Genomic DNA, 13,097 nt, shown 5'->3' on the forward strand with positions numbered 1-13,097 from the left:
ACCCTTTCACTAAGACTTACAGACCTTGAAGGATTCTCTCCCACCCACTCTACACTAAGACCCCAAAGCTGGCTTAACTAAGGGGGAAGTGTCTTCTAATTAGAAGTCTCCTAATTTGGGCAGCTCTAAGGTAGGAATCAGCAAGGCCTCTAGGAGGAGGCAGGATATAAACTGGGAGGGGCTCCTCTGAGAGGGGAAGAAGTATTTGCAAAGCTCTGCCACTCCGAGATAGGAACCCAGGTTGTCCCATGATCATGGGGCCACCAGTGAGGGAGGAAGCAGCAGCCAGGAACCTCTCCTCCGTGACTGGGTCCAGCTCCAGCTGAGAGCCCCCTCCCTCCTGCTACCAACTGTCTCTGCAGAGGCCACCAGTGAGGGAGGAAGCAGCAGCCAGGCACCTCTCCACCGTGCCTGGGTCCAGCTCCAGCTCAGAGCCCCCTCCCTCCTGCTGTCACCTGTAACTGCTGAACTTTGCAACTAAGATTGTAGTGCCTGAATTTGCTTTCCTTTCCCCCCTCCTCCTCCTCCCTCCCAATCCCCTTTCCTTTTGTGTCATGTCTTTTAGATTGTAAGCCTGTGGGCAGGGACTGTCAAGAAATAAGCCGCCGTGAGAGCCTTTTTTGGCTGAATGGCGGCATAAAAATCCTCAAATAAATAATAGAAATAAAAATAAAAATCCTCCCAAAAACGATATCAGTCCATGAGAAGCTGTAAAGTTCTTACCTTTGAAAAGATACGGGTAGTTTTTCCCATCCGAGCCCAGAAAGAGGAGCTTCTTGGGTTTGGTTTTTGTGGGCAGAATTGTGATGGTGCTCCCCACACTATGAATCGTGACAGTGTCTCTGGCAGACACTTCTCCAGGGAGAGCGATTTCAGTGCTGGTCATGGCAGCCAGCCAGGGGCTTATTTCCTCTAGACGCAGAATGTAACTGGCACGCTTCTGGGCTCTCTGCTGAAGATTGAGCATTACCTTTTTTTAAAAAAAAAAAAGTCAGGTTTAAGGTGAAGACCAAACCCTTCTAAGGCTCCAGTCTGTCAATATACTAATTTTAAAGGAATTAAAGTCATCTCTCAAGTGTCAACTGCCTAACTGTATGGACCAGGTAGTGGTGGGCTTTTCTATGGAGAATGCCTGCTCACATTTCTCATCTGAAACAGCTGCTGTTCTCTTTCTTTCACACTACAAATAATTCTGTTTCTTTTTTCGTCACTTAATTTGCTCCTAAGAGAGCAAATTAAGGCATGGACAACCCTACCTCCTAAGCATATGTTTTTCAAACATTTCCATCTTAAGCCTCTTGTGGTGTGTTTTTTCCAGTTCCCACGAGAAGTATGGTACATAACACGAGCCAACAGATAGAGCTGTTGAGCTAACAACTACGGTGGTGTCAATGCATATTAACAATCTGGAAGGCCACATTCGGGGATAGGATCACTGCTAAATTGCAGGTTGCACTTTTGGGGTAATCTATAAGTGCCGTAATACCCTCTAATACAGCCTTCCTCAACCTGGGGCGCTCCAGATGTGTTGGACTACAACTCCCAGAATGCCCCAGCCAGCTGGCTGGGGCATTCTGGGAGATGCAGTCCAACACATCTGGAGCGCCCCAGGTTGAGGAAGGCTGCTCTAATATAAAACATGCAAATATCATCAAACTCACTTTGAAATTATGAACATTAATAAAATAATTTTGAAATTATAAAACTGCTCTAAGAGCCTCTTGGAGCTATAAAACATGATCTCTCCCTCTCCATCACACACACACACACACACACACACTGAGAAAGGAAAGAACACTAAGGTTATTTCTAGCCCATTTTTCTGTTGCTTTTTTAAAGTTCTCTACAACCCAGACTAGACATTAACCACAAAAACTGCAAGTTTGAATGAATTCTCCAGTACTCTGAATTGCAATAGCAACATTCATGGCTTTTTATTCATACACAGCAGACAAATTCACCTATTCTTGGCAAGCTATGAATAACACACCTCTTTAAAAGGAATCCAGCTGCTTCCAGGTTTTGCAGGATTCGATGGGTTCTTCAGTTTCTCCAGGGCATTTTCAATTGCATCTCCATAGTTGTCCTGAAACCACTTCTCATGTGGAGTTTCAGCAGGAGCTGCAGTGATGCTCCGCACATGTTCCAAAGCAAATACAATAGGCTTCATTAGGGCCGTGTGCTTTTCACGCATGATAGCTATCTTTTCCTCTCTAAAAAATAAACAGGGTTGGGGAAATTATCACTTGCTTTTCAGGAATGCCAACATGATCTGTATGAGTATTTCCATATGATGCAATGTTATGACTAGTATTCCAGTACAGAACCTATAGCAAGATGTGACTACATATTGCTATGAAAAAGTGCATAAAGAATTACAGAGACCATGATCTTCCGAAGAAGCTAATACCTGAGTGGCTACCCATACAATTACAACTAATTATTTTTAGTGAAAAAAGTATTCTACTTAAACTCTGCCCATGGCTAGCAAATATCAGTTGCATTTTTGTTCAATGTTTTTATTTTATGAGCCACCTTGTTAATTTTAAAACACGGTCCAAATGAAATTAGACTTGAGGTTCAAAACCCCTGTTGTAAACAGAGGCCATCTATCGGGAATTTCCTGTATCAGCAGGGTATTGGAGTAGATGACGTTTGAGGTCCCTTCCAAATCTATGACTCTATGATTTCTCAAAGGGAAGAATTCTAATGGGCAGCACATATCCCAATGCGCTTCGGCTAAAAGCTTACTTGCGTAGAGTGTTGTTGTTCTGGACTCTCTTTACTTCATCTTCCAGCTGCTGAATTCGTCTAAGGACATACATGTGCTGCTGCAAAAGGACTCCCAGCCAAAGTTCATCCCAGAGAACAGTCACTCTGCGCAATTCTGCTACAAGCATCTGAACCTGGATTGACATCAACATAAATATTCTTGTGCAATTTATTTTAACTGTACAGTAACAGCTTCAAATGTCTAAAGATACAATTCCCAGACAGGGCCGGTGCCAGACTATTTTGCGCCCTAGGCAAGGCGAGCTACTTGCACCCACCCAAAAAAATTGCCGACATCAATTTTTAATAACAGATGTTTTGTAGAAAAAATAAAAAGCACAAAACTTGAACTTATTATGTTTTTTCTTAAAATAGCTAATTTGTATAAAAACTGTGACCCTTAAAGGTCAGTACTGCGCCCCTCTGAGGTCTGCGCCCTATGCGGCTGCCTAGTTAGCCTAATGGTAACACCAGCCCTGTTCCCAGAATAAGACTGAACTGCAGATCCGATTATACCTGCAACACCATTGTCGGATTTGCAGTTGATAACTTCTCCACAATTTTGCTGTAGCAGTCCTGCATCATCGCCTGGTCCTCATTTAATCCCATTTTTGGCTCATCCTTTATGCTCTCTTGAGAAGCTGGAGGGCTTCCCCCATCACACTCACTACCCAATAATTCTTCGCCTTGAATGTTACCCAGAAACGTAGGTATCGCTGAGGGGAATTTGCTCCCTAGGTTTTAAAGAGAAAATAGGTTTATTCCTGTTAGGTCAAAATCCAAAGTTCTGCCAGATGCTGCCAAATAGTAACCATGCCCAGAATTGTAGCAATTTGCCCTTGACGACAACATGTATAAAAACTCTCAAGCTTGTAGAGGACACAGCTTTGATTCCCTTCGGTTTGAGAGACTGATAAGTTATATGTAAGTGGGACTGAGAGCCACAGTTTTTGTGAAACCAATTCATCCATGGAAGTTGAATTCAGATATGAGCCAAGCATCAGTGAAGTTGCACATCCTTAATTAAAGCAGCTCAGTTGCAGCTGCTAGAAATTTTGAATTGCAAAAATGTTAAAGACGCATAAATGCTTAGACATACTTTAAATTAAGTAAAAGCTGAATGGTGAGATGCTAACTATATTTTAGAAGTGGGATCTGCAATAAAGTGTTGCAATGCAGAATGCTTCTCTACCCTATCCATGTAAGCCAGCTGTGCCCTCCTCCATGATACTCCATTCCGTTTTCTCCCATTACAACAGTTAGCAAGCATTCCTCATTAGCAGACAAGTGGAGGGATCCTCGCTCACACTAGCAGAAGTGCCTCCTGCTCTCTCTCTCTCTCTCACACACACACACACTGATTAATCCAAGCAAATATATCCCAATGCAGTTAAAGATACATACAATCCTTGCAAGGTAACTTCCCCATGTACATATGGACCACAAACAGACCCCAACAGATGCCAACAACAGAAATCTGCAAATGAGGTGGTGACAGTGGCAACTTGTGGAATGCCGATAAAGATAAAGAGTAACTTAGCTTGAGAAATGAAACCCTCCAAAAATGTGCCTATCGACATACCTGAAGCTTGAGATTCGCTGCTAAGTGAAATAGTGCCCACAATTGCAGGGTACAATATAAGATGAGGAGAATCCTGTGCCACCCGACAGAGAAGGTTACAAATACTCTGACGAACATATACTTCAGGGTGATTTAGACGTGAGAAGAGTTGAGGAATAATACCTTTATGAAGATAAAAGGGGATGGCGCACAGAATTAAGTTTATACACTGCAACCAAAGAACACAATTGTCGCTTTTTACATTTGACAACTGAAACTGAAATTTCCTGTTATTCCACATAAGTAACTATTACAAATGTTATCCCTTGACAGGACGAGTCCCAGACCTTTCCCCACTATTCTTTATGGGCTAAAATGCTCATGAATTTACTATCTAAGGATTCTGCTAAACATCAGCGGCTTGGGTCCAATAACTATGGGCAGAGTTCCAAATAAGTAATCAGTGCTTCCTGCAGCCCTTTGCACCCCCTGAAAAGCTGTTCTTGCCAATCAAGGAAATGGAGTCTGACATGGTATGAAAGGCTGCCACTTTGGGAAGGAGAAAAGCCAACGAAACCCTTAGGAAAAGGGCGTTCTGCTCACACAAAGGGGTTCGTCTTTGAATCCAAGCCAATCTAAATCAGAATTCTACTCACAGAGCTATCCTACTATGTCATGCAACAGTGTTTTCATGCACATTACGAAGCTAAGAATAAGAAATTTGCACACTGTTAAAGAGTTAACAGTATTGCCCAAGAAAATACTTAAATCCCTTAGCAGTCAGGCATGCTTGTTAAAATCATGGGAGAGAAGCTCAGGTTCAATTAAACTTGCCTGCAGATGGTCCCCATGCACTTTTAGAAGAGACAGCTATCTTACTGGGGGTGGGGAGGAATTCTTTGCTTCAACAGGGAATGCTTGTTAAAGTTGGAAGGGAAAGAAATGTGTCACGACTGATATTATGTGTGTATTGTCAGTTAAAGGCTTCAAAACGCTATGGTGCACACATGGCATGTGCGTACATGGGATGAGCTTTTCTACGGATAGCTTAAAATTTAATCCTTCCTCTGAATTAATACCTCCTTTACTATATTGCTCACTGGGTTCCATGAGTTCTATCTACTCTTCTCCAGTTCCATACAAAAAAAACTAGACCCAATAATTCCACAACTCTTGAAATCAATAAATACAAAGCATAGAGATTAACATGGCTGTGATCCAAGGGGTTTACACATATGCAGAGAAACATTCCTCAGTTTGCAAAAGCACAGGGGCTGTTTGTTCAACAAATACAAGTATATTGTAGCTTGGGGGTTCTTTTAGACCCATCATTGTCACTTGAGGCTCAGGTGACCTCAGTGGCACGGAGTGCCTTCTATAAACTCCGGTTTGTGGCCCAGCTACGCCCCTATCTAGACAGGGATAACCTGGCTTCAGTTGTCCATGCTCTGGTAACCTCCAAGTTAGATTACTGCAATGGGCTCTACATAGGGCTGCCTTTGAAGATGGTTCGGAAGCTGCAGCTCGTGCAAAATGCAGCGGCCAGATTGATTTCGGGAACCAGAAGGTTTGACCATATAACACCTGCTCTGGTCCGCTTGCACTGGCTGCCTGTATATTTCCGAGCCCAATTCAAGGTGCTGGTTTTGACCTATAAAGCCTTACACGGCTTGGGACCACAATACCTGACGGAACGCCTCTCCCGACGTGAATATACCCGGTCACTACGTTCAGCATCTAAGGTCCTCCTCCGGGTGCCTACTCCGAGAGAGGCTCGGAGTGTGGCAACAAGGGATAGGGCCTTTTCGGTGGTGGCCCCCAGACTGTGGAATGATCTCCCTGACGAGGCTCGCATGGCGCCAACGCTGCTATCCTTCCGGCACCAGGTTAAGACTTTCCTCTTTGCCCAGGCATATGGCGGCACATCCTAATTACCCACATGTTTTAGTTTTTAATCGGTTTTTAATGCTTTATGTGTGTATGTTCTGTTTTAGAGTTTTAAATTTTGTATCCTTGTTTTTACCTCAATTTTAGAATTTCTGTAAACCGCCCAGAGAGCCCTGGCTATGGGAGCGGTATAGAAGTTTAATAAATAATAATAAAGCCCCCGTCGGCATGCGGAGCCATAACAGTTATGATTCTTTAGACCCCCAACCCTATGAATTGAGATCTATTTCGGTTCTCTTCCTCTGCACGCAGATCCACACCACAGAATTTCAGACTGCTAAGGATTTACATACCTCGCCATGGAGCTGTAGGGGTGGTTTCCAGCCCGTGTTCTAGATACTGCCTAAGTTCTCCGGCATGTTTTACAAGCAGCCTCAATAACCTCAAGGTTGCCATTACAATCACGTCATCGGTGCTCTGTTCTGAAATGTTCCTTAGATGCAATCTGGGATCATCTTCGTCTAGAGGAACCTACATATTAAAAGAAACAACTTCGCTGACCATATAGCTTCTTTCATGGGCCTCAGAGACTTTTTTTATATATATAAAGAAGCTTTGCTTGCATCACTAATCACAATGTGCAGCATACCTGGCCAGCATTGAGTTTAAGGAAAGTAAAATAGGCACTGCATGAGAGTTTATAAAGGCTGAAGATTCTGTCTACAACTTTTCTCCACACTTTGATGAGACCCTCAGTTGAGTTTTCATCAAGGTCTGAAAGCCAGGGGCAGCTTGTCAGTAACTGACGCCAGATGACATCGACCATATCGTCTTCTTCATTATCTTCATTCTCTGCAATCTGAAGGGTGATGTCTTCATCCTAAACGCAAATTATATATTTATATATTAGCCCGTATTTTCCACCTCCCATCTCACTCCATAGCAGATAAATTACTAAATCACCTAAAAGCATCAAGAAGATCGTGCCATATTAACCGGAAATATGACCAAGAGGTTTCCCTGCTGATGGTTGTATGCAATCAAGCTTTTAAAATAAGATTGCAGCCAATGTGAACTTTAGCTTCACTCCTCTCTCTCAGCTTCTGCTCATATGGTATCACTTTTGCCCACTTTCTCTCCCATCTTCCCTCACAGACTCCCTACCTTTTAAGGCAGCTCTCATTGCAAAAGTTTAAAACAAGCAATAAAACCCAAGAGAAATCTCTAATTCTGGCCTTCCCTTCATTCCCCTGGACCGCTAATTTCCAAACCTCCTTTCCTCCACTCCTGCTTCTCACTTAGACCCCGACCTCCTCTTTTCCAAGGCCCTTTTTTCTTCTTTCTCCTCTCCTTCCGTCCTTCTCTGCTTAACATGCCTCTCTAAGACTAGTGTAACTAATCCTACAGTAACAGATACCTTTTTGCCTGTTGCTCCTTTAGTAATCTTTTAGCACATTATAATCTAGAGCGGGGGCCCTTTGCAAAGGGCACATATAAGAGCTGGAAGCCATAAACAGGGTCCAGATCATATAACACTCTTTGGGTTGGTCTTTAGTTCTTTCTTTGCTGCAATAAAAATATTTTGCATCTACAATGTGTTAAGTATGTTGTGTAAATCAAATACTAAACATGCCAATTAACTCCGTTTGAATTCCAGGTTGTAACACAACAAAATGTGGACAAATCAAAGGGGTGCTGTGTGTGAATATTTATGCAAGGCACTGTATTGCTTCGAGGCTGCCTTTCCATGGGACTGTTCTTATGCAGTTAACTATGTGATTCTGTGCTATTTAACTTACAGTATCATTTAGGGATGATAAATTCCTCCACTGTGGCACTCCGGTTGTGGAATGAGCTCCCCAGAGAGGTCCGCCTGGTGCCTACACTGTACTGCTTTCGTCGCCAGCTGAAGACCTTTTTATTCTCTCAGTATTTTAACACTTAATTTTAACTTAAATTTAAATTTTACTGTTCTAACTCTGTATTTTAATCTTATATCAATTTTGTTGCGTGGTTTTATCCTGGTTGCGCTTTTTATACTGTATTTTGTAATTGTGCTTTTAACATGTTGGTTGTTTTATTATGGTTTTAACTTTTGTGAACCGCCCAGAGAGCTTCGGCTATTGGGCGGCATAGAAATGTAATAAATAAATAAATAAATAAAATTTAGATCTACAATGCTAAAGTGTTGTCTAACATATCTGCTTTGCATGGGCATGGCCCTAAAAGGTAGCCTAGGAACACATTAAATAAATAAATCCTCATGTTCTAGTATCCAGCCTAGTTATACTGTTCTTATAACTGGCAATTAGTAATAATATGAAATTTACAGTTAGCTCCGGTTTTGTTTTAAAAAAAGGTAAATTTCTGGATTTTAGACTTTTATAACCCATCTAAAGATTTCAGTAAAAATTTCACTTGAAAGTGTTTCAGTTTCATTTCATTTATACTAACCTGAATTCCAGCTGGCCGACACACTGCCTGTCCAAGAATACCATAGATTTTCTCTCTGTCTTCTTCTGCAATATTTTCCGGAAGCAGGCTTTGAACTTCAGATTTTTCTCTTGGTAGTAGACGGACACCTCCCTGACTGTAACACCATAGATTTTATCTCTTTAAAAGTAAGTAATAAGCATGGTGCTAACATAACTTTACCACATTGAACAATGTTTTCTAATACACTAGTGTACAAATTAATTGTTGCATTTGATTAAATTATCCTCTCTGCTTAGGGACTAGCAAACGAAAAATACAAGCTTCCATGGCAGCTGCAGTTACTTCAAACCAACAGGTCTCGAAGTGCAAAAGAACAGAAGATAAGTAACTGGAAAGTTTAACAAAATTCCAATATATTATTCCAGGTGTTAGGGAAGAACCCTGTGGCAACTCTTTTCATTTCCCGCTCTGCATTACGTAAATCAGTAACGAATGACAAAGGGCTATTAATGGTACTATTCTAGCTAAAGCAACAGTAAATGTAGTAGAAAGCTATTTTTATGCTTAATTTTCTATCGTAACTAAAGTTTTAATATGAGGAAGAGATGGATGAAGAGAACCCACATCCATCATGCTTCTTCCATAGAATAGAATGTATTATTTATTTGCATCTATTTGTAAAGTTCCACATGGACCTGCGGCCCAATTGGAATCCACCAGGAGAAGAGCCTTCAGTGTGGTGGCCCCCTTCCTGTGGAATTCCCTGCTTTTGAAGGTCAGCCAGGTGCCAATACTGTATTGCTTTGGGAACCTCTTGAAAATGTTGTTTCAGGAAGCTTTCCCTTAGTGACCGGCCACAGTTTTATCTGAAACTTGTTCTTTTAGAATTAATTTTAATGGTGTTTTTATTCTTTTATCCTATTTGTTCACCACTCCAAAATCTTTGGACAGTGAACAGTATATAAAGATTGTAAATAAGTAAAAAATAAAAATAAAGCTATAGAAAGCTTTTTAGGAAAAATACTGGGATACGACAAAATTTCAAACCACAGATGATGATACAATGATTAATATAGGACCAAAGACTATTCACAATAAGAACCCAATGTACTTGGAGAAGGGGTTCCATACACCCCAATATAAGTAGATCTACTTGGCAGTGAGGGTGTTTTACTGGATTTGAGAGACTACATGGTTCAGTATTCAACAAGAACTGATATTTCCAGAAGGAAATATAACTGAGGGATAAGCATTCTCATGAGATTTGTCCAGTTTTTATTAAATAGGCTGAACTGGCTCAACAAGATAAATACGTGTTGTTGCTTTTAATTACACAGTTGTCCAAGGATCTCATCAGCATAATCCTTTGTTATTTAAAATGACATCCCCCTGCCTTACCCCTTATTTGCTGGTTTAAATAAAAATGTTCTCCTTCTTAAAGACAGCTGTATAAGTGATATCTTTCACAACTGAAATAGACTCAGTTTGACCTGTTTAAACAAATTCTTCGAGATCCTTTGCACATCTGGATAGACAAACATAGTATCTGAGAGAACAAGGTCTATTTTGGGTAGAAAACATACAGGAAGTTAAGACCTGGTCAGAAACATCTTTAAAGAGAAATCTTAGTCCATGGGTGGGGAATCTCAGGCCTAGGGTTCCCCGAATAGCTATGCCCTCCCCCTTCCACTGCCTCCAACCTCCTTTTCCTCAACTGCTAATTGTTGATTTCTCAGCTTTTGTGCAGTTTTCTCCCCATTCTGAAAGGTTGAAATGCCTCTTAAAATATGCTGGTATTTATTTATTTATTTATTTTAGCCCAGCGGTTCTCAACCTGTGGGTCACGACCCCTTTGGGGGTCGAACGACCCTTTCACAGGGGTCGCCTAAGACCATCGGAAAACACATGTTTTTTGTGGAAGATGATCTTCGTTGTGCTCTTGCAAAGACTGCCCCGAGAATTTCTGATTTGGTGAGAAAAAAGCAATCTCAACCTTTGCACTGACGTTGGCTTTTTACGCATACTGTCGCAAAATGTAGCAACGTAGTTTACTGTTGTTATATTAAGAGTGTTACCCATGCTACACCATGCTTCAAGACAAAATTTCATTTATTTGTAATTAGAAATAAATATTTCACAATATATAATTACATATTGTTTTTGTGATTAATCACTATGCTTTATGTTCAATTTGTAACAATGAAAATACATCCTGCATATCAGATATTTACATTACGATTCATAACAGTAGCAAAATTACAGTTATGAAGTAGCAACGAAAATAATTTTATGGTTGGGGGTCACCACAACATGAGGAACTGTATTAAAGGGTCGCGGCATTAGGAAGGTTGAGAACCACTGTTTTAGCCCCATCCACCCCTCTGTCTTTGGCCCCACACACCACTAGAAAGCGGCCCCCGAGAATGGCATTCAACCCTCAAGCTAAAAGAGGTTCCCCACCCATGCCTTTGTCTACGATTCCTTATAAATCTGAGGAAACCAGTTCTACCAACCAATGGTTCATACGAAGATGGCCCCTTGTTCTCTCCATCACTGCAATGCTGCAATCCATTTGCCTACACCTCTTGAGTCGTCTGTATCGAGAATAGCTGGGATACCCCTCTCCCCTTGGTTCATAAGATTCAGTTTACTCATTTTCTCACTCAGCCCACAAAGGACCAGACATCAGCCAGCAAATATATGAGCAGAGATCCAAACAAGAAAGCTTCATAGTGATTCAATATGAAAACCATATGCTTAACGTTAACTTGAAACATATTCAAGTTAAATACCTTGTACCTAAGAGCAAGATTTACCTGGCATTATCAACTACCTTTCGGCCCCATCTGTATGCCCAGCTCGCGAGTGCTGCCCATGATTTAGCTACTTCAGGTGCCTGTGCTGAAGACAGGCGGTAGAGCTGCCCCAAAATGAAGTCGGGTTCGCCAACACCAATGTTTACTGGAGTGAGAGAATAAAAAAAGGAAGGGATTTCAGAACGTTGCATGTTGTGATGATCCTTTGCGTGTATTTGAGGCCCAGCATTGGGCAAAAGGCGAGATACAAATAAAGATAATAAATAAATAAAATTTCAGGCTTACAGGACCTACTTTTATTTTTTACTAGCAACTTATGGTCCACCAATAAGAGCCAGTGCAAAATAGACGCTGGGGAAGAAGGCCCTATGCAGAATGGGGGCACAGCCAATTACCTACTACTCATTCATCTGCATACATGAGTACAAAATTACACCTGGGTTACTACAGATACAGTTCCATCAGCCCAGTTTAGGTGGGAGTTGTTGTTGCTCTCGTCAAAAATTAGAAGCCAAAACATTACCGATCTACTGCAAATCATCCAATCAAGTACCAGTAGATCCTGATCTATCTTCTGTTCAACACTGTTCTATCTTCTGTCTACACCAGCTTTTGCTAGTCTACACTAAGTCACACAGGATCAGATTTAGCTGGATCACATTGTCCAGCACTTTAAATACTTAATATGAATTAGCATGAAGAATAAAGATTTCATCTCTTCCTAGCTTGATTTTCACAAGCCATGCTTCCTGAAACCTAGTAAAAGCATCAACTGTGAACCGCCCAGAGAGCTTCGGCTATTGGGCGGTATAAAAATGTAATAAATAAATAAGTCAAGAGGAAGAGTGGTCATCTTTCTCCAGTGGTGTGATCTGGTCCCTATGTAGGTCTGCAATATTAAGCTCCTCCTAAAGAATTAATATTGCCTCTTACTGAACAGCACGAAACCACCATGTCAAACATATAAATCTATTAAAATTTACAAACGGGATGTGCTACTAGTGGTCATTTGTTTTGTTTTGTTTTGTTTTGGGAGTATTTCATAGAGGATTTTTTTCTACCTGTGGATTCACTTTCAATCCTGGGATAGTCCTCTTCAATGGTGTTCACAGATGGCAGGTCAATCAAACTATAGATGTTTTTAGATAATGTGGAAAGGCCAGCTAGATTTTGTTGCTGTCGGGCTCTGTAGACCTGCTTCAGCTGTCCTGAAATCTCTTTCCATTCGGCTTGGATCCATTTGGCTAACGTAAGAATAGACTTGGCTACAGCATATTCAGCTTTGGCAGATTTGCAGAAGCATATGGCGCAAGAGCTCAGCATTTCCAATGCGTGGGTAGACTGGCCTGAAAAACAGTGAAATGTTAGCACCGATTTAGCCGCATAATTAGTCTTGCATATGAAGCTTCCATTTTAATTCTGCGAGTTTCAGGGAACAATACAGACTTTTCAACCCACTATTGCTATCTACTGAGCAAAAGAGTCCCATTTCAAGGATTAATAATCAAGGCCAAGTGCCAGAGTCACTACTAGTGCCACCTACTGAAACAGATTTGGACAAATGTTTTTTAAACAGCATCTCCCCACTCCGTCCATGGTGCCCACTTTTCAAACCACTTTTGAAA

General features: G+C 41.3%; 1 protein-coding gene across 2 annotated transcripts in view; it reads right to left on the reverse strand.

Moving 5' to 3' along the window:
* The window catches only part of SMG1 (SMG1 nonsense mediated mRNA decay associated PI3K related kinase), an 83,529-nt gene that overhangs the window by 24,492 nt on the left and 45,940 nt on the right, over nucleotides 1-13,097 (reverse strand). For both annotated transcript variants that reach the window (XM_063143314.1, XM_063143315.1), the window contains 10 exons: nucleotides 12,534-12,818; nucleotides 11,473-11,617; nucleotides 8,675-8,810; nucleotides 6,870-7,100; nucleotides 6,574-6,751; nucleotides 4,355-4,516; nucleotides 3,289-3,506; nucleotides 2,752-2,906; nucleotides 1,991-2,213; nucleotides 724-970 (listed from right to left, as the gene is read on the reverse strand). In XM_063143314.1, coding sequence (XP_062999384.1) covers nucleotides 724-970; nucleotides 1,991-2,213; nucleotides 2,752-2,906; nucleotides 3,289-3,506; nucleotides 4,355-4,516; nucleotides 6,574-6,751; nucleotides 6,870-7,100; nucleotides 8,675-8,810; nucleotides 11,473-11,617; nucleotides 12,534-12,818 — 1,980 coding nt within the window. The remainder of the gene's footprint in view (nucleotides 1-723; nucleotides 971-1,990; nucleotides 2,214-2,751; nucleotides 2,907-3,288; nucleotides 3,507-4,354; nucleotides 4,517-6,573; nucleotides 6,752-6,869; nucleotides 7,101-8,674; nucleotides 8,811-11,472; nucleotides 11,618-12,533; nucleotides 12,819-13,097) is intronic.

The sequence above is a fragment of the Elgaria multicarinata genome, chromosome 17 (assembly GCF_023053635.1).
Source record: "Elgaria multicarinata webbii isolate HBS135686 ecotype San Diego chromosome 17, rElgMul1.1.pri, whole genome shotgun sequence".
In the NCBI taxonomy this organism is placed as follows: Eukaryota; Metazoa; Chordata; class Lepidosauria; order Squamata; family Anguidae; genus Elgaria; species Elgaria multicarinata.